Consider the following 22,094-nt stretch of genomic DNA (forward strand, 5'->3'; position numbering starts at 1 on the left):
TTTCTGATTATGATCAATGTTGAAAACAGATTTGCTGAATAAAAGTGAATTTTTAAAGAACTACTGAACGGTTCGATGTGTATTATGTTCTTCAAGACACTGGGACACTATTATTTTATATTTTAACTTATTTATATTTTATTTAATTTTTGAGCTCTGACCATGATTCACTTGTATTATGATTCTTTTTCAAATTGAAAACATCTCACTATATTGGCATCATATGAAATGAACATAACACATCCACCTGTTTTCATTGTATGTTTGTTATTATTTTTGTCTTTTTGCATTCAATCTTCCATTGCTGATGTAATTTGACATCTGTCAATGCATGATGTCATCACATTCCTGGCATGTCAATCATTTACCCCTCCAGTGTTTCACTATTGTTCTCTCATCATGAGTATCAGCAGGGCCGGATTATGAACCGAACCGACGGGGCCACAGAGAAACTGAACACCAGGGCCTTCAAACACCACAGGCCGAGGCTGAATGATACATATGCTTGATAATAAATAGTTTAGACTACCTAAAATTGACTATTTTACCTCAATCAATCAAACTTTATTTCTAAAGCACATTTTATAACAACCAGGTTGACCAAAGTACTGTACATTGATTGACATGAACCAATAAATAGACAAAACACAACACCAGACTGATACAGCAGCCGGACTAAAAGCCAAAGAATAAAAATGTGTTTTAAGTCGCGATTTAAAAACCAGAAGGCCGGTCTGACATGAAGAGGCAATTATCTAACACCTGTCTATGCTATTACTAGAGTTCTGTTTTGTTAGCTTAGCAACATGCTAACAACAAAGTATTGAAATTATTGTAGCTAATGTAGTTGCTGGTAATGTAGAGTGGTCCAAATCCAAACCCTAATGAAGAGTGTCCAAACAAGCCTGTGTGTGTGTTATCTGGTTTATATGGTGATTAGATGCCCTTGATGGTCATTATCTGTTAAAACAGGACACTCAGTACTGGTGCCATAAACATAATCCTGTGCTTGTGTTGCCCTGCGACCTCTAGTTAAACATTATGAGATAAATGTTAGTTCATCAAGATTTATTACAGGCAGGGTGTAGGCTAACTGAGTGTCTAACACACACGTGCTTTACGACTCACAGTATTGGTAACTGAGAAACAAATCATGTGAAGACAAACACAGCCTGTTATTAAAGACATCAGGGTAACTGACGTGAAGCTGCACATTTTCTGCTGTCCTGCTTCCATTACACTTCTGCTGAGTTCATGTTTGGGGCTGTAACTTCACTCTTTTAGCATCTTAAGGAGATCCTCGGGTGTTCTCGGATGAGTACAGGAGCAGAATGAAGAGAGTTGGGCGAGCTGGGCATGATAACATTGAGCTCGAACTGACTGATGGAGTCTCGAGTCAGGTGAGGAAACTGAAATATTATTTCCCATCTCCTGAACTGTTGAGTTCAGCACAACTCACATTTTAAACTGTTGTGTTATCTGGTGATGTTTTTTTTACTTATGAATTTTGTATCTTTTGCTGTAGTCAGTGCAGCCGATGTTTGCTCCTCGGGTATCCGTGACCTCAGTTAAAGATGTGGGACGGTCAGTCGCTCACCTGGCGTCATATGCAAGAGGCCGCTGGAGACATGCTGCCCGCAGGCCTGTGAGGAAGAAACACACTGGTATTTACAGTAAATATATACAATAAAGTGTTTTCTAACTTTTTATTTTCTTTGTACAGTGTGTTTTTGAAGAAGGTTGTGATAATGCGAACTTTAACAATGATGGAACATTTATTTGATTACGATTACTCTTAGAAAAAGCTTCTGTAGTTGTACCGTAGTGCATTGATGTATCAGAAGGTAATAATGTGGTACTTTGAAATATACCATGTTTTTTTTTTTTGTGGTATTCCATGAAGTATTATCATTTTCAAATACCACAGGGTATAGTATTTTATATTATATTTATGAGTGCTATATATCTTTGTACATAAAAGAAAACCATGGCATTATCATGGCACACAGTATATGGAAATTTGAAAAATTAGACTATCGATCAAGAATTTGGGAAATTACGTTAAGTTTCTTCTGCTGACCAAGGCTGTATTTATTTGTTCAAAAATACAGTAAATCTAATAATATTGTGAAATATTATTACAATTTAAAAGAACTGCTTTCTATTTTAATACATTTTAATGTAATTTGTTCCTGTGATCAAAGCCGAATTTTCAGCTTCATTACTCCAGTCTTCAGTGTCACATGATCCTTCAGAAATCAGTATGATATGAGGATTTGATGCTCAAAATAAACATCTTGATTAATAATTATTTTTAACATAAGAATGATAATAAAAAAACAATGATATATATATATATATATATATATATATATATATATATATATATTTTTTTTTTTTTTATTATTATTTTATATATATATATATATATATACTATATTTTTGTCAAATATATAGCATTGTATTTTACAATATACATCCAAGGTATATACATTGAACATGTCCACAAAAAAAAAAAAAAAACACTATGGTACTTTAGTTTTCGGCGTAATATCAATCCTAAATATAAATTATTGTGTTTGTTTAGAGGAATATGTGGGCAACAAGTACAAGGGTCTGGCAACAGATGAAGACGCTGTAGATGGACTGAAGAATACGAAGATCCAGCTGAATAAAAGGCTTCTGGATCACTTTCGAGTTCTGGCGGCCAGCAATAAAGACACAGATGAGGTAACATGAAGCAAATGCTCCACTTTGGTGAACTTCGGGATCATGCTGTCATATTTGTCAGAGTCACACAGTGATATTGATTTTTGCTTTAGGTGGACCTGCAGTTGCTGAATGATGTCCTCACACATGGAGCCGACCCGAACTCAGCAGACAAATACGGGCAAACGGCCCTGCATGAGGTTAATGTTTGACTCCTTATGTAAGACACATATGCCATAAATTGTCATTCTGTGATGTAAATGTTCACCTGATGTTTGTATTGAAATATTGAGAATATAAGTCACGCCTTGCCTATGAACAGCTGTAAAACATTCACAGATGTTTGTGCTTATGATAGATATCTCGGGCGTGGAACGTGGACGTGATGCGTTTTTTCCTGGAAAGAGGGGCTGATTTTCAGAGGGCCGATGCCTTTGGAGTGACGCCTCTTCATGTGGCGGCAGCTCTGGATTATGAGGAGATGATGCACTTCCTGTTAGAAAGAGGAGGTTTGTGTCTATCAGGACTCAGCAAAATTCAGGATTTGTCTATCAGGAATTTAAGATAAAATTGTGATTTTAAAATAAATTGGCCATAATAATATATAGGGTTTTGAAAGGAAAATGAATTTACTGCATTTAAATTCATACTCATTTAAAGAAAAAGACGAGCCACATAGGCCTTTATACTGTATTGAAAAGGTTGCTGTCAGTGAAAAGTTTTTTTTTTTTTTTTTGAAGGAATTAATACCTTTATTCAGCAGGTTCACATGAAATTGTTCAAAAGTGACAGCAAAGACATTTATGATAAATGCATTCAAATAAATGCCGTTCTTTTGCCATTTGATGGAAAATGTGTTTTCCACAAAATGATGAAGCATCACGACTGTTTTCAACATTGATAATAATCAGAAAGGTTTATTAAGCATCAAATCATCATATTAGAATGATTTCTGAAGGATCATGTGACACTAAAAAAATCAGCTTTCGCCACAGTAATAAATAAAAAAATTAACATATATAAAGATTTTCACAATGTTACTGTTTTTACGGTATTTTTGATCAAATAAATGCAGCTTTGGGTGAGACTTCTCTCAAAAATGAATGAATGAATTAAATAAATCAAAACTTTTGTACAGTAATGTGTATGTTGTCTCTGTAACGCAGCTGACGTTGAAGCTCGCACATTGAAAGACAAGCAGACGCCGCTGCACTTCGCTGCTAAGAATGACGCAGTTGCTGGAGTTAGGATGTTACTGCAGAACGGGGCGGACATCGCTGTTCGAGACTATAAAGAGAGGACGCCTCTACAGCTGGCTGCAAACTTCGGTAAGGCTCTTATTAGCAGTTTGTATGCACAGATTGACCCCGAGTGGGGCTCAAACACCTGACCTTTTGGTCTTTAAAGGGATAGTTCACCCAAAAATGAAAATTCTGTCAGTATTTACTCCCCCTCATGTTGTTCAACCCCGTAAGACCTTCGTTCATCTTCAGAACACGAATTAAGATATTTTTTATTAAATCTGAGAGCTGGATCACTCCTCCATAGGCTTCTTGAGGGATTGAAACTTGTTTATTTTGGGGGGGTTTTGCGCACAAAAAGTATTCTCGTCGCTTGATAAACTTAAGATTGAGCAACTGTAGTCACTTGGATTATTTCAACGATGTCTTTACTAACTTTTCGGGGAACAAGTTTCAATCCCTTAGAAGCCTATGGAGGAGTGATCCAGCTCTCAGATTTAATCAAAAATATCTTAATTCGTGTTCTGGAGATGATCGAAGGTCTTACGGGGTTGAACAACATGAGGGAGAGTAATAACTGACAGCATTTTCATTTTTGGGTGAACTATCCCTTTAACTAGACATGTCAGTAGTGTATCCACGAGGTCAGATCTAATGCATGTCCTCAAGCTCTAACAGTGGACAAGTCTGATGACTGCAGTCGAAGAAGTCTCTAGATGAGAGTTATTGTTACTGTATGTGCAGACCGGAGTGAGACGGCACGTTTGCTGCTGGGGTTTGGAGCAGATGCTGGAGTGCAGGACTCTGACGGACAGCTCTGCATTACGGCCATGATCACGAAAATGAGTCCCGTGGTGAGTACTCAAGGACTGTTATGGTTACAGTGCAAGATAATCAACATTCGGAGATTAGTAGATGCTTCCAAAGTGACTGTCGAATGAAAAACAATACTAGAAAAGGCCATTAATCCAAGATGGATACATTACAAGTATTGTTACAAAATTTTTGGAAATACCCAAGTAATGCAATACTAGAGGAGACGCAAGTGCAAAAGTTTTGCAAGGTTTTTTTGGAGATTGCAATCATATGGTATTATGAAGTCTAGTGAAATTCATACATTATTTTAAAAAAAACATTAAAAAAAATATTTTTTTAGTATAATAATTTAAATATAACTCAAATAAGTGAATAATTTTACATTATTTTATATTCATGTCAGTGCTTATAAAAAAAAGTTGGAGCCTTTAAGTGAATACTTTTATTCAGCAAAGATTCATTAAACCGATTAAAAGTGACAGTAAAACATTCTTAAACAAAATATTCCTATTTCAAGTAAATGTTGTTCTTTTGAACAAATTTCTATTCATCAAGTAATCCTGAAAAAAATTTGTGTTATAGTTTCCATAGATATGAAGCAGCGCAATTGTTTTCAACATTGATCAGAAATGTTTCTTGATCATCAAATCATCATATTAGAAATATTTCTGAAGGATCATGTGACACTGAAGACTGGAGTAATGATGCTGAAAATTCAGCTACATACATTTTAAAATCATAAAATACATTTTAACATATTCAAATAGAAAAGTTGTTTTAAACTGCAATCATATTTTACAATATTACTGTATTTTTAACAAATTAATCATACCGACCACAAACTTTTGAACGGTAGTGTACTATTCTCAGTGAACTTGTCAGTTCATGTTGGTGTCGACAGGCTGATCAGGCAATGAATCAGTTCCTTATTAAAGACCGAATGGCCCGACAAAAGTTCTACTACCTTCATCTTCTGGAGCCAAAGCCGGCTGACAAGACAGACCCAAAAGGTTCTGATCCATCATCACCGGTACACATCTTTAAACATCTTTCATATAAAGTTCCTCGATACAGGTGTTGCTGCCTTGGATTATGAGAGCTGTCTCTGTCCACAGCTGGAGTTTATTGTCAATGAAGGTAAACTGGACCTCATCATGCACCCCGTGGTGCTCAAACTCATCACTGTCAAATGGAACTTATATGGCAGGTAAACCGTTTATCAAAGTCCAACGCTGACGCATGGAGAAACATGGGCTTGACTCGCATCACATGAAATGTTTTCCTACAGAACGGGCGCCTGGATACTCCTGCTTTTCAACTTCCTGTTTATCGTGTCCTGGACAACAGTAGCCATATCTGTGTCAGTTCGTCCCAATGGAGATCGCTACAATCTTCCTCAGGTCAGACTAACTACAGTTTATAGTCAATGGTCCACTTTAGACATTCTACTTACTCTAAGTACATTGCAACTACTTGTCTCAATAGAGTATTAGTAGACTGTTACGTTCAGGTTCGGGGAAGTAGAATAAGTTCACATGTAGTTGCAAATTTACTTACAGTCAATAGCATGTCTAAAGTGGACCATTCAAATAAAGTGTAACCTAATCCTAATAGATCAGTACTTTTGATACGTATAGTAGGTGGCAAAAATGATGGACAGGAAAATTTACATCTTCACCCTTTATTCAAATATTACTACAAATTTGTTAAAAGATTTTGTAAACATAATTTGTAGTTGTGCTTGGAATCAATTTGTGATAACGCAATGAATCACGCCAAATTGTGAGATCATAATTTTTACCCAGGCTGGCAAAAATAGCCAATGTATGCTTTTTCCTGTGAGCTTCTTGCTTTGCGATTTTTATTAATTAATTTTTTTACAGTAAAATAAATCCTGTAGCTTACCTGTTGCTTTTTTCCCCTAAATGATTTAGTCAGATAAAACACCCGAACCAAGTATAGTGTTTTAAAAATAACACATTTCCCTTATATTCTGGTGGTTTAATCGAACTTATAGGGTCATTCAAATCAGTTATTCCCTCTGCACATCACTTTTGGCCTCTACTGTAGGCTAAAGACCCCATGAAACCGCCTGATGAACACAGTTCTCTGTCCTGTGTTGATGTTCGTGGACATATTTAACATGATTTAGAACACGCAATGCAAACAGCTGTGCGAGCACTGGAATATTCCTCTTTCTTGCTTAAACACACACACACACACACACACACACACACACTCATCCAGTACACGCACTGCTGTTGGTAGGACTGGTGGCGTGTGTTGCTGGTGGTTTTGGCTCTGGTGCTGACGGTGACCGAAGTGTACAGGGAAGTGATGGAGATCGTGAGATCTGGGAGGAAACTGAAGCGCTGGCAGTGCTGGACTGTGCAGAAGATCAATGAGGACTTGAGCTGCTCGCACCCCATGTGGCCTGAGGTAACATGATGAACCCATACAGCTCTTATTCAAGAGAGAAAGATATAATAACCTTATGGACTGAGCTCACAATCTTAATTCAAGCCTTTTGATGTTAAAATGGATCCCATGTTTTGGTATGTATTTTAAAGGGTTGATTGACCCAAAAATGAACCGTCATTTACTCACCTCCACGTCAAGCATATTTGGGCTTCCTTTTGCCATATTTGATGTGCATCTATCAATATTTGTATCTGTTTGTCGTTATAAAGCAGGCATCTCTCTTTAGAGAACTTGGATTAAACCTGCACTCAATTCATATGGGCTACTTTTATGAGGAGTGTATGACATTTTGAAGTTTTGGTTGAATGAGGTGACAGAAATCATTAAAAAAATCTTCACTTGTGTTTCAAAGATGATGCAAAGTTAGGAAAGACATGAATGTTCAATTAATGGGTAAACTAACCCATTAAAAAGAAGTTTTCTCATACTAAAGACTATATTTAATTTAAATGTAAGCTGTATTCACATAATCTGTGGCATTCTGTCAAAAAAAATTTTTATCAGGCTTCAAAATCTTTTACAGAACCGGTCCTTTGATCTTTTACTCTGATGCACTTGCAGTGGCTGTCTCTGCAGGGGCAAATCATTGGAATACAGGTGCTGGTCATATAATTAGAATATCATCAAAAAGTTGATTTATTTCAGTAATTCCATTCAAAAAGTGAAAATTTGATATTATATTCATTCATTACACACAGACTGATATATTTCAAGTGTTCATTCCTTTTAATTTTGATGATTATAACTAATGATGACAACTAATGAAAACCCCAAAGTCAGTATCTCAGAAAATTAGAATATTGTGAAAAGGTTCAATATTGAAGACACCTGGTGCCACACTCTAAACAGCTAATTAACTCAAAACACCTGCAAAGGCCTTTAAATGGTCTCTCAGTCTAGTTCTGTAGGCTACACAATCATGGGGAAGACTGATGACTTGACAGCTGTCCAAAAGACGACCATTGACATCTTGCACAAGGAGGGCAAGACACAAAAGGTCATTGCTAAAGAGGCTGGATGTTCACAGAGCTCTGTGTCCAAGCACATTAATAGAGAGGCAAAGGGAAGGAAAAGATGTGGTAGAAAGAAGTGTACAAGCAATAGGGATAACCTCACCCTGGAGAGGATTGTGAAACAAAACCCATTCAAAAATGTGGGGGAGATTCACAAAGAGTGGACTGCAGCTGGAGTCAGTGCTTCAAGAACCATCACGCACACACGTATGCAAGACATGGGTTTCAGCTGTCGCATTCCTTGTGTCAAGCCACTCTTGAACAAGACACAGCGTCAGAAGCATCTCGCCTGGGCTAAAGACAAAAAGAACTGGACTGCTGCTGATTGGTCCAAAGTTATGTTCTCTGATGAAAGTACATTTTGCATTTCCTTTGGGAAATCAAGGTCCCAGAGTCTGGAGGAAGAGAGGAGAGGCACAGAATCCATGTTGCTTGAAGTCCAGTGTAAAGTTTCCACAGTCAGTGATGGTTTGGGGTGCCATGTCATCTGCTGGTGTTGGTCCACAGTGTTTTCTGAGGTCCAAGGTCAACGCAGCCGTCTACCAGGAAGTTTTAGAGCACTTCATGCTTCCTGCTGCTGACCAACTTTATGGAGATGCAGATTTAATTTTCCAACAGGACTTACTACCTGCACACTGTGACAAAGTTACCATTACCTGGTTTAAGGACCATGTTATCCCTGTTCTTAATTGGCTAGCAAATTCGCCTGACCTTAACCCTATAAAAAATCTATGGGGTATTGTGAAGAGGAAGATGCGATACGCCAGACCCAATAATGCAGAAGAGCTGAAGGCCACTATCAGAGCAACCTGGGCTCCATAACACCTGAGCAGTGCCACAGACTGATCGACTCCATGCCACGCCCATGGGGGTAGAAGTGTTGCATTATTCCAAATAAATAGATTATGATCAACAAATAAATGTAAAGAGATTCACAAAAATATATCAAATTCACAAATAAATAGATTAAGATCCACAAATAAATGTAAAGAGTTTCACAAAGAATTATAAAACTCACAAATAAAAAGAATGAGATTTGCAAATAAAAAATATATTTACAAATGTTGTTTATACCACAAACACAACTTTGCCTGGCATTTATTCGTGAACCGTTTTTTGTGCATTTGTAAATCCCCTCACGCATTTGTGAATCGGTTCATGTGCATTTGTAAATCCCCTCACGCATTAGTGGATTTTAAAACACTTCTAGCGTCGACGTGCAAACAAATCCACAAATAAGTGGACTCCACCCACCCTTTACCTAAGCCAATCAGATAACGGCCACATTTAGCTGACTAATCGTAGCACGTTCTCGCTACAACTAGTCACGTTAGGCTTTACGATCAGAGTGGTCTTGCCCTGAAATAACTTTGCTCCTTCATCTGCATTGGCTCAAATGGAAGTGTAAGGCTATAGCTGCTAAGGCCATAATATTGCTTCAGGAAAATATATTTTAAAATTTGGATTTTGATAGAGTTAGACCATTAGACTGCGTATCAAGCCAAGACACATTTTTATGAGCCTTTGAAAATGGCAGAGAAACAGCGCTTACATTATGGGAACAACGCGTTATGGAAGCGTCACGTTATTCATGATAAAACAGAAAAGGATAAATACGTTGCTGACTAATGAATAACTGGATTCAACCTCGTGATAAATACACGAGTTTGTGTAATATTGGGGAAATTATTGTCACAACAGCTTTTCCCACTTCTTCAGTCAAGTTTTAAATAGCAGGTCCGTGGATCTAATATAGGCTATAACATGCATTTAAAAGTGAAATGCCCAGCAGACAAGCGATTTGAATTTATCCGTTAAAACGCTTGATCACACAAATAATATTTCATTTGAATCAGACTTAATAATATTGTATTGTAAAAGTTACTTACAGCATCCAATATAAATGCAAATATGTATTTTTTCAGCATTGCATTATCCACTCAAAACCGCTGTTAAATCTTCTATGATGGTCGTTTGGGCTGATATTTTGTATTCTACATAATATTTATGTCCTATAGCTAGCTATTTGTCACAACGATTGTGCTTTAAAAGACAAAATCATCCGTTTTGAAATTTATTACATCGTGCCTACCCCGTGGAGGCTTCTACATTGGACAAAGGAGCAAATGGGCAAATGATGTGTCCTCCGTAGTTGCGTGTAACCGCTACTTCAGAAGAAGAACGGGCATCTGTTTACTGAGATATCTGATTGGCTTAGGTAAAGGGTGGGTGGAGTCCACTTATTTGTGGATTTGTCTGCACGTCAACACTAGAAGTGTTTCAAAATCCACTAATGCGAGGGGGATTTACAAATGCACAGAAAGCGGTTCACAAATAAATACCAGGCCGATTTTTGTTTGTGGCATAAAACACATTTGTAAATATATATTTTTATTTGCAAAGCTAATTTTATTTATTTGTGAGTTTTATATTTTTTTGTGAAACTCTTTACGTTTATTTGTGGATCTAATCTATTTATTTGGAATAATGCAACAATTCTACCCCCATACACGCCGCATTGCTGCAGTAATTAAGGCAAAACGAGCCCCAACTAAGTATTGAGTGCTGTACATGCTCATACTTTTCATGTTCATACTTTTCAGTTGGCCAACATTTCTAAAAATCCTTTTTTTGTATTGTTCTTAAGTAATATTCTAATTTTCGGAAATACTGAATTTGAGATTTTCATTAGTTGTCAGTTTTAATCATCACAATTAAATGACATAAAGATTTGAAATATATCAGTATGTGTGTAATGAATGAATATAATATCCAAATTTCACTTTTTGAATGGAATTACTGAAATAAATCAACTTTTTGATGATATTCTAATTATATGACCAGCACCTGTATGTGTTAAAATACAAACTTTTAAAATGTAAAACTTAAACATTATATGTGTCCACATTTTATGATAAAATTGTACTGCCTTGTCTGTACAATTTAAATAAAAAATGAGACTGGTGCGAGAACCAATGAGGTTAATTCTCGTGTTACGCAGAACGCAAGTACAATCGAGCCTAAACTCAAACTGTTCATCATATACAGTTGTGGTCAGAATTAAAGCTGCAGTAGGGAGTTTTGAGAAAACGTTGACTTAGCCTGAAAATTTATTTGAATGAAAGATCAAAATGATAAACAATGCAGATTTATTTTTTACAGCCATTTTTGATCGTATTTACCAGGGGTGCCGATAATTCTGACCACAACTGTAAAGCGATTGAGTCTCTTCAGAAAATTTGGACCCAATTCATGGATTCGTGTTATGATCTCTTTATGAACTTTGATGCGTCAAAGTGTCAGCTGTCAATGGAGGGACAGAAATGTCAGATTTCATTAAAAAATATTTTCATTTGTGTTTTGAAGATGAATGAAAGTCTCGCGGGTTTGGAACGACATGAGTGTGAATAAATGATGACAGCATTTTCATTTTTGGCTGAACGACCCTTCTGCATTGCTTTCCCCATAGAATTCAATTTTCAGTGCATTATTGTCAGCACAATTTGTGTTTGTTTTTACAAACTGAGAGACGAGTCGAAATCATTTTCAGTGTAAATGATGCTATGGCCTGACTTATTTTCAACTCAAAAGTTTTCAACTAAAGTTGACTGTGGTGTACAGTATACATTAATTTCTCATAAATAAACAATAATAAAATACAGAATTGTAATAATTAATGTTTTGCTTTATAATACAGGAACGCAATTACTTAGAAGGCCAAATTAGGTATATTCGAAACCTGAAAGGAACCTACACTCAAGACCCCTGGTAATGCACACAGAATAAGCCAGTGTAGAATGTGAAAGAGTGTGCAGAAAATGAATACACTAAGTATGCTGATGTGTCACCCTCAGGAATATCTTTGATTGGCTAGTGTATTTGCTGCTGCTGGCCGTTCTGGGCATCCACTTGTCGGACATATTTCTAGTGTCTGACGTACTTCGACAGAACAGTCTTCGCCTCTTCGCAGTCTCCATTATTTTCCTGTGGTTAAGGCTAATGAAGCATGTCCGAGCTTTTAGGTATGTACTGTTTTGTTAGTAACTTTGGGATCTTGACCTCCACTGGCTCTTGCAGGTCAAGACTATTTGATTTTAGAGGAACTAATTATGATTTCCAAAAATCTAATAACCCATACTATTAACACATCTTTCCTTGTGGAGTTAAATGAAAAATGAAAATGTAATCTGGAATGTTAATAATAAAATTTCAACGAAAGTTGAAATTGGACGAAAGGATCATCCAATTGTACACTGCCGGTCAAAAGTTTGGAATAATTAAGATTTTTTTATGTTTTTGAAAGAAGTCTCTTTTACTCACTAAGGCTGATTTTATTTGATGAAAAATACGTGGATATTGTGAAATATTATTTCAATCTAAAATAAATGTTTCCTATTAGAATATATTTTAATTTGTCATTTATTTTTTTGATTTCTGATTTCTGAAGGATCATGTGACACTGAAGACTGGAGTAATGATGCTGAAAATTCAGCTTTGCATCAATAAATAACATTTTAAAAATATACGAACAGAAAATAGTTATTTTAAATTGTAATAATATTTCACAATGTTTTCATTTTCAAAATGGCTAAATCATAAATTCTCCATTTCTCAATTCAGTTTTAAAAGATGTATGCGTGAAATAAACAGTTTTAAAGGGAGTCGTGAAGCGTCTATGCGTCTGAGAGAAAGCTGGAGAACGTAGGAACACCTGGTCAGTGGCAGAAAGTTACCATAGATACTTGTGCTGCAAAGCAAGGCCCTCAGATATAATGACAACACCTTTACAGTCTCCTGGATGCTACGGCACACAGAGCGCCTGAAGCCGAACTGACCCAGCTGCTCAGTGGCCCAAGCAACAGTGCCTGCATATCTCAGGTTTCTCTGAGACTCCACAGGTGGCCTCCAGTTCGTGAGCTAGGTAACCATGGGAATATGTGGTCAGCACACCATGTACTCAGTCACTTCTTCTAAATGTTACTGCAGTATTTCCACATGATGGAATATCATTTCACTTTTCAAGTAATAATTGGCCACTTTTTCCAGCCTTTTCACATTGTTTCCATAGGGATTGCAAAAATAACTCCGTAAATACTAAGACGTGAATCAAATCAACCAGCTCCAACATAACTCACAATATTAAAAATAGTTTGTTTAATTTTTTTTTATAATAATCAGAAATGTTTCTTGAGCAGCAAATCAGCATATTAGAATGTTTTCTCAAGGATCATGTGACACTGAAGACTGGAGTAATGATGCTGCTTTGATCACAGGAATAAATGCCCTTTTAATATATATACTGTATACCAGCTATTTTAAATTTTAATAATATTTCACAATATTTATGTTTTTTATTGTATCAAATAAGTGCAGCTTTGGTGAGCGGAAGTGATTTCTTTCAAAGACATTATAATATCTTAGCGACTCTAAACTTTCAAAGAGTAGTGTACTATTATAAAGTGAATGAAACTTTACAAAAGATGCAATTGAGACAAAAATTACAGTACAATTTGTCTATGTTGTCAATTAAAGTGATGGTTCCTCAAACACGACAATTGTGCCATTTGCTCACCCTCATGTTGTGCCAAACCTATACATTTCTTTGTTCTGAAGGAACACAAAGATATTTTGAAGAGCAACATTGCATCTCATTGACTTTATTTGTATGAACAAAAAAGATTGAGACATTTGTCAAGATATCTTCTTGTGGGTTTTAAAGAAGAAAGAAAGCCATACTGGTTTGGAAGGACATGAGGGTGAGTAAAGATGACATTTGAATGATTTCCACCTGATCTTTGCACTCTATTAGCCAACACCGTGACACATGATTGTACTCCAGGTAAATGTGATGTTATTCTCTAGAGCTATGGGTCCCTTCATTGTCATGCTGGGGAAGATTGCAGGAGACGTGCTGCGTTTCCTCTTTCTCTATATAGAGATCTACATTCCATATGCCTGTGCTTTCTGGATCATATTTGGAGGTACTGTCACAAAGAATTTCAGTATAGTTAAAGACATGATGCATGAGACATAAACGTTTCCTCTATTGCTCTCAGGTTTAGCTGAGGTGCCCAGTATGGAGACGGTTCCTGAGCTGCTCTACAGCCTGTACCGCATCACCCTGGTGGATGAGTATGAGTTTGATGCCATGATGGATGTGGACGCAGTGATGGCCTACCTTCTCTGTGGAACATTTCTGGCCCTGTCTGCTATTCTCTGTGTTAATTTACTGATTGCTCTGCTTTCTGATACCTTCCAAAGGTATTAATAAGTCATATGTACTTTTATGATATGCATGTTAGGGGTGTAACGAATAACGATATATCAATGTGAATCAATGCCAGCAAATGAAGCAAGCATTTCATGTTTTAAATAAAGGGTGAAGATATACATTTTCCAAGGCCGGACATAAATTTTGGCCACTACTGTATATATTTTAAGATGCACTGAAACTTTCATGTAAGACGCTATCGAAACTATGTTAGTTACATCTGCACACAATGTATGTCGATCATTCTACATCAAATTGCGCATTCTCTTTTAATCTGTTCAAACGCCACAATTGTGCTGCAGTACCCTAGAAGATGTCATTGTCACTGATGATTTTTCTGTACGGGAGGGGGGGGGGGTCGTTAAGAGAAAGGAGTTAGAAAGTGGTTGGGGGTTGGGTATGCCCCCAATGGTTTTGTTTGCGATTTCTTTCCGGGTGAAGTGGGGTTGGGGGAGTTGGAAGTGATCCGTTCGTGAGGTTTGCTGGTGGGGATGTCCTTCTTGTTATTGTTCGTGATTGCGTTCTGATTGGTGGAGTTGGAAGTGATCCGTTCGGGACTGTTGCGGGTGGGGATGTCCTTCTTGTTATTGTTCGTGATTTCGTTCTGATTGGTGGAGTTGGAAGTGGTCTGTTCGGGAGGGTTGCGGGTGGGGATGTCCTTCTTGTTATTGTTCGTGATTGCGGTCTGATTGGTGGAGTTGGAAGTGGTCCGTTCGGGAGGGTTGCGGGTGGGGATGTCCTTCTTGTTTTTGTTCATGATTGCATTCCCAAGTGGGGGAGTTGGAAGTGATCCATTCAGGAGGGTTGCAGGTGGGGATGTCCTTCTTGTTTTTGTTCGTGATTGCGTTCCAAGTGGGGGAGTTGGAAGTGATCCGTTCGGGAGGGTTGCGGGTGGGCATGTCCTTCTTGTTGTTGTTCGTGATAGCGTTCTGATTGGTGGAGTTGGAAGTGGTCCGTTCGGGAGGGTCGCGGGTGGGCATGTCCTTCTTGTTTTTGTTCGTGATTGCGTTCCAAGTGGGGGAGTTGGAAGTGGTCTGTTCGGGAGGGTTGCAGGTGGGGATGACCTTCTTGTTTTTGTTCGTGATTTGTTCCGATTGGTGGAGTTGGAAATGGTCCGTTCGGGAGGGTTGCAGGTGGGGATGTCCTTCTTGTTATTGTTCGTGATTGCGTTCCGATTGGTGGAGTTGGAAGTGATCCGTTCGGGAGGGTTGCGGGTGGGGATGTCCTTCTTGTTATTGTTCGTGATTGCGTTCCGATTAATGGAGTTGGAAGTGGTCCGTTCGGGAGGTTTGCGGGTGGGGATGTCCTTCTTGTTTTTGTTTGTGATTGTGTTCCAAGTGGGGGAGTTGGAAGTGGTCCGTTCGGGAGGGTTGCGGGTGGGGATGTCCTTCTTGTTATTGTTCGTGATTGCGGTCGGATTGGTGGCGTTGGAAGTGGTCCGTTTGGGAGGGTTGCGGGTGGGGATGTCCTTCTTGTTTTTGTTTATGATTGCGTTCCAAGTGGGGGAGTTGGAAGTGATCCATTCGGGAGGGTTGCAGGTGGGGATGTCCTTTTTGTTTTTGTTCGTGATTGCCTTCCAAGTGGGGGAGTTGGAAGTGGTCCGTTCGGGAGGGTTGCGGGTGGGCATTGCCTTCTTGTTTTTGTTCATGATTGTGTTCCAAGTGGGGGAGTTGGAAGTGATCCATTCGGGAGGGTCGCGGGTGTGCATGTCCTTCTTGTTTTTGTTTGTGATTGCGTTCCAAGTGGGGGATTTGGAAGTGGTCTATTCGGGACGGTTGCATGTGGGGATGTCCTTCTTGTTGTTGTTCGTGATTGCGTTCTGATTGGTGGAGTTGGAAGTGGTCCGTTCGGGAGGGTTGCGGGTGGGGATGTCCTTCTTGTTTTTGTTCGTGATTGCGTTCCAAGTGGTGGAGTTGTAAGTGGTCCGTTCGGGAGGGTTGCGGGTGGGGATGTCCTTCTTGTTTTTGTTCGTGATTGCGTTCCAAGTGGGGGATTTGGAAGTGGTCCTTTCTTGAGGGTTGCGGGTGGGGATGACCTTGTTTTTGTTCGTGATTGCGTTCGGATTGGTGGAGTTGGAAGTGGTCTGTTCGGGAGGGTTGCGGGTGGGGATGTCCTTTTTGTTATTGTTCGTGATTGCGTTCCGATTGGTGGAGTTGGAAGTGATCCTTTCGGGAGGGTTGTGGGTGGGGATGTCCTTCTTGTTATTGTTTGTGATTGCGTTCCGATTGGTGGAGTTAGAAGTGGCCCGTTCGGGAGGGTTGCTGGCGGGGATGTCCTTCTTGTTTTTGTTCGTGATTGTGTTCCAAGTGGGGGAGTTGGAAGTGGTCCGTTCGGGAGGGTTGCAGGTAAGGATGTCCTTCTTGTTTTTGTTCGTGATTGCGTTCCAAGTGGGGGAGTTGGAAGTGGTCCGTTCGGGACGGTTGCGGGTGGGCATGTCCTTCTTGTTATTGTTCGTGATTGCGTTCTGATTGGTGGAATTGGAAGTGGTCCGTTCGGGAGGGTTGCAGGTGGGGATGTCCTTCTTGTTTTTGTTCTCGATTGCGTTCCGATTGGTGGAGTTGGAAGTGGTCTGTTCGGGAGGGTTGCGGGTGGGGATGTCCTTCTTGTTATTGTTCGTGATTGCGTTCCGATTGGTGGAGTTGGAAGTGATCCGTTCGGGAGGGTTGTGGGTGGGGATGTCCTTCTTGTTATTGTTCGTGATTGAGTTCCGATTGGTGGAGTTGGAAGTGGTCCGTTCGGGAGGGTTGCTGGCGGGGATGTCCTTTTTGTTTTTGTTCGTGATTGCGTTCCAAGTGGGGGAGTTGAAAGTGGTCCGTTCGGGAAGGTTGCGGGTGGGGATGTCCTTCTTGTTGTTGTTCGTGATTGCGGTCTGATTGGTGGAGTTGGAAGTGGTCCGTTCGGGAGGGTTGTGGGTTGGGATGTCCTTCTTGTTTTTGTTCATGATTGCGTTCCAAGTGGGGGAGTTGGAAGTGATCCATTCGGGAGGGTTGCAGGTGCGGATGTCTTTCTTGTTTTTGTTCGTGATTGCGTTCCAAGTGGGGGAGTTGGAAGTGGTCCGTTCGGGAGGGGATGCGGGTGGGCATGTCCTTCTTGTTATTGTTCGTGATTGCGTTCTGATTGGTGGAGTTGGAAGTGGTCCGTTCGGGAGGGTTGCGGGTGGGGATGTCCTTCTTGTTTTTGTTCGTGATTGCGTTCCAAGTGGGGGATTTGGAAGTGGTCTGTTCGGGAGGGTTGTGGGTAGGGATGTCCTTGTTTTTGTTCATGATTGCGTTCCAAGTGGGGGATTTGGAAGTGGTCTGTTCGGGAGGGTTGCGGGTGGGGATTTCCTTCTTGTTTTTGTTCGTGATTGCGCTCTGATTGGTGGAGTTGGAAGTGGTCTGTTCGGGAGGGTTGCGGGTGGGGATGTCCTTCTTGTTTTTGTTCGTGATTGCATTCTGATTGGTGGAGTTGGAAGTAGTCCGTTTGGTAGGGTTGCAGGTGGGGATGTCCTTCTTGTTTTTGTTTGTGATTGCATTTCGGGTTGGGGCATTTAGGTAGTTAAACGTGGTCCGTTTGGGAGGGTTGGGTAGTAGGGATGTTCCCGTCGGTCCATTCACAATCGTGTTCCGGGGATGAGCGGGGCATTTGGTGCGGGGCCACCCCTCTGTCCATTTGGCACGGTGCCCCATGCGGGTCACACCAGTTGCACCGCCCTAGGGACGGCCCTAATCCTCAAACAATTGATGATCTCATGGAGATTTGATGGGATAAAGGAAAAATGGGATAAGGGATTTGCAGTTTTCAAAGACTTTTTGTGCAAATGCAACTGGTTGTGTAAAATAGGCACATATTATTGTTATATTTATATATTGATTGCACGCTCCTGGATCTAATACAATTTTTAATCTCTGGCGCCATGTTTTGAGCTATCTGCAAATTCTGTATTGCTGGCTAAGAGAATTAATGCTAGATCATATCGTAATGAAACGTTCATTGTGCATTTTGGGCACGAAGGATATGCTCACTGTGAACTCTCATTGTACGGAAACGACCTGGGTAGAATTTTCACTTTTGGGAGAACTATTCCTTTAACCCTTTTGCTGAACGCTTATGTTTGCAGGGTCTATGACAACGCACTGGCCAATGCTGTGATGCAACAAGCAGCGATCATTCTGCAGATAGAGGAATCCATGCCTTGTCTGAGACGTTGCTATGACAACGAGCACATCCACCGCCATTGCGCCCCGCTTGGAGAATTATTTGATGATGATGATGTCACCACTAACCCAGAACAGCATGCAGAGATGAAGAAGCTTACGGAACAGATCAAGGTTTCTTCGTTAACAACTACTGGAAGTTATATTTTAAATGTCTTTTCTTATATCGCAGAATAACTGAAACTTTTCATGCTCTGCAGGATACTTTAGATAAATATCTGAACATCCAAAGAGAGACAATCTCACCTCAGAATGCAGATGCCAGAGATGTCACAAGGTTGGTAGATTGAACATCTTGGAACTTATTGGGCTTAGATTATTCCATTTTTTCGTGCTACCATCTTAGCACCTCAGCTGCCTAACATACGTATGTTGTTTTTGTTTTAACAGAAGGAGAAGCGTCGCACCTCCAGAGAGAGAAGAACATCTCAAGACTCTTCACAGACTTCAGAAAGACCAGCAGAAGCAGAGTCAGGACCTGAGTGAGCTGAAGGCTGAAGTGAAGGGACTCCACAGTTTGCTGCTCAATCTGATCCAGCCCTGGACAAACTCAACATCATGTAAGAGATTTATGCACTTATTATGGAAGTCTGTGGGGCAAACATGCTGTTCACTGCAAGTTCATTTCTGCCCAGTTTTACTGGTTTTAATGAGGTAGTCATTGAATCTGAAATATTGTCTGTGCATGGTTAATGACAAAGTGCAACTTAGGCTCATGATCCACATTATTCCTTTAAGTAATGTTACTGGTGTTTCTGCAGCCACTGATGAGGATAAGACACACTCAGAGACAAAACAACTTTAAACCGGATAGCAGAACCTCTGAAACTGATCAATGAACTACTGAAATCAACACCGAATCAACCAGGAGCAAGACTTGGAAAGGATTTCTGTCCAGCAAGACATACATGATTTTGTGACCAACATTTATTTTATTATATTATTCTTAAGTTATGCATTGTACCAAGTTACTGTAACAATATAGGTTTGCATCTGTGTATATTAAAGTGACTGTATCTTAATTATTAAGGTTTTTATTTAAATATTAAAAGTGAGAGAAGACCAAGTCTTTTTCTCTGAACCCCAGAAAACTTAAAAGGAATTGTTCACTCATGCATTTTTTTTTCATTATGTACAAGCCCTCATGCCATTCAAAACTCATATGCTGTTAATACACACTGCCGGTCAAAAGTTTGGAATTAATATTATTTTTTAAATGTTTTTGAAAGAAGTCTCTTCTGCTCACCAAGGCTGCATTTATTTGATCAAAATACAGTAAAACAGTAATATTAAGAAATATTATTACAATTTCAAATAAATGTTTTCTTTGGTAATATATTGTAAAATGTAATTTAGGCCTATTATTGTGATTAAAGCTGACTTTTCAGCACCATTACCCCAGTCTTCAGTGTCACATGATTGTTTCTTGAGCTGCAAATCTGTTTATTAGAATGATTTCTGAAGGATCATGTCACGTGACACTGAAGATTAAAGAAATCATGCTGAAAAAAATCTGCTTTAATCACAGGAATAAATTATTTTCTTTTGAATAGTTATCTTAAATTGTTATAATATTTCATCAGGAGGAACAGAAAGAACATGTAATTATTATTCATATTCACTAATAATCTTACTGTGTTCAGATTCAAAAATGTGATATCATGCCATCACTGATAGGCCAACAACTGGCCTTTAAGGGTTGATAGAAAAATAACTGCATAATGGTTTTTCAAAAATGCTCTAGAACAGCCTTCACATCATGAGCACCTCTATGAAACCTTAAAAGACTGCTTATGTAGGGAGTTTATTAGAGAAATAACAGCATACAGTGTTTGGAAGGACAACTCATTTCCTTTTAGAAACACCAGATGTTTTGGTAAAACCTGTGAGAAGGAGTGGCTGGCTACTATCGTGACTTGTCACCAAGGCAACAGCAGGGACACAGACCGTACTTTTCCATTAGTCAGCAGAAAAGTTTTCCAGGTTTGTGACGGAAGTAGGGTTGATTTCCGGTTCCCGCACAGTCACTGCTGCTGCTGCTGGGCACTGAAGGAAAGATGGCGGCGGCCGAGACTGATCGCGATGTACCGTCCGCTCTGTGTAGCGAATTCCTCAATTTCTCCGCAAAGGACACCGCTGCGGTAGGCGACAGTTTTATAAAGACTCTGCAAATGCTCTATCCTGATGAATTATATATATTTGTTGGCGGAAGTCGCTGCGAGGGCGATGAATTTTCTGTTTTTCTCGCTCCTCATCTCGGGTTGTTTTGATGAGTGTTGTCCTGCTAACGCGCTAACAAGCTAGCCTGAGAAATGTTCACACCTCAAGCTCCAAAACACGCATTTAACACTACGTTTACTCATATATTTCTGTAATATATCCACACGTTATAAATGCTTTAATTTCTCACATTTGGTGTCTGACTTATGGCTTTGCTTACAAAGAAATTAGCTTTTAAAATGATCTGTCAAGAGTTGGATAAAAACAACATTGGCTTTGTTCATTATCTTTACGTTTTTGCCTTCTTCTAATAACATTGTTTCACGGACAGCTCTTTTGACACGCCGTTTAAATTGATTTAGACAAGCAAACCGAGCCTGTCTATTTGTGTAGATTTTCTGCATTCCTGTAAAAACATTAGAGCTGTATTTATTTAATTGAATAATGTTGTGGTTAACAAACTAAACATTGATTTATTTGACATATTTCAGTTACCTGTGTTTGTTTTTCATTTTTGCTTATCGGCTTAACCACTATATTGCCATGCCACGTCTATCTGATAAACACAAGTAGATTTGTTTTTTCAATGTAGCACAGGCGGTGGCTGTTTAAAACCACATACAATACCTCAATTTGACGTGGTTTGTATTGTCTGATAGACTGAACGACAGCAGTGCACATTATCCTGACTATATTAGACTCTATTAATCACCATGTGCATGAAAACATGGATCATTTTGTGTTATAGGTCTATAGCGCTAAAACTACAATCTGATTGGCAATCTCAAATCAACTCATGCATATGGTGAATTGTCTGAAAAGAGATGCTGGATTGTTTGGCTATATGCTCTCTAGCAATAAATCCAGGTTAGTAGGTCGATGTAGACAGTAACAGAGATTGCCAAATTCCGCTTACTGTGCATATGTAATCCCTGTGTTTCCTTTTAGCATGTGATTGTGGCACATACCTGCTGTTGGACATCAGCTAGGTTATTATTAGTCATTTCTTTAGAAACAAATAATTGCATAATATAGTTACAAAACCTAGTGAGCTTACTACATGGCTGTCTTCTAATCTAAAGCATGCATATTTATTTGTGCAATTTTGTGCAAATTAGTATATGTGGACACATGAATATGCAAATGA

General features: G+C 39.1%; 2 protein-coding genes across 5 annotated transcripts in view; both read left to right on the forward strand.

Annotated features, from left to right (window-relative positions):
- The first annotated feature begins 1,127 nt into the window (after positions 1 to 1,127).
- On the forward strand, positions 1,128 to 19,825 carry LOC143754852 (transient receptor potential cation channel subfamily V member 5). Of its 2 annotated transcripts, XM_077247069.1 has the most exons (19): positions 1,129 to 1,400; positions 1,526 to 1,664; positions 2,588 to 2,730; positions 2,823 to 2,909; positions 3,068 to 3,218; positions 3,876 to 4,037; positions 4,695 to 4,804; positions 5,668 to 5,796; positions 5,882 to 5,973; positions 6,055 to 6,166; positions 7,035 to 7,205; positions 11,958 to 12,028; positions 12,115 to 12,282; positions 14,123 to 14,241; positions 14,317 to 14,521; positions 18,631 to 18,841; positions 18,928 to 19,004; positions 19,118 to 19,287; positions 19,489 to 19,825. In XM_077247069.1, exons 1-19 carry the CDS (start codon positions 1,332 to 1,334, stop codon positions 19,530 to 19,532), a joined length of 2,430 nt encoding a protein of 809 aa, XP_077103184.1. In that variant the 5' UTR covers positions 1,129 to 1,331; the 3' UTR covers positions 19,533 to 19,825. The 2 variants fall into 2 exon arrangements, with proteins under 2 accessions (XP_077103185.1, XP_077103184.1); XM_077247070.1 differs by lacking the exons at positions 2,588 to 2,730; positions 2,823 to 2,909; positions 3,068 to 3,218 and having other exon boundaries at positions 1,128 to 1,400.
- An 830-nt stretch (positions 19,826 to 20,655) lies between these two features.
- ubr2 (ubiquitin protein ligase E3 component n-recognin 2) overlaps positions 20,656 to 22,094 on the forward strand; it is a 53,667-nt gene continuing 52,228 nt past the window's right edge. For 2 of the 3 annotated variants that reach the window (XM_077247057.1, XM_077247058.1), the window contains exon 1: positions 20,657 to 20,868. In XM_077247057.1, coding sequence (XP_077103172.1) covers positions 20,785 to 20,868 — 84 coding nt within the window. In that variant the 5' untranslated portion in view covers positions 20,657 to 20,784. Of the gene's footprint in view, positions 20,869 to 22,094 lie in introns of all 3 variants that reach the window. The other variant, XM_077247056.1, reaches the window with a different exon arrangement.

The sequence above is a fragment of the Siphateles boraxobius genome, unplaced genomic scaffold (genome assembly GCF_051911475.1).
Source record: "Siphateles boraxobius isolate OS27281-9 unplaced genomic scaffold, OSU_SipBor_1 104, whole genome shotgun sequence".
NCBI lineage: Eukaryota > Metazoa > Chordata > Actinopteri > Cypriniformes > Leuciscidae > Siphateles > Siphateles boraxobius.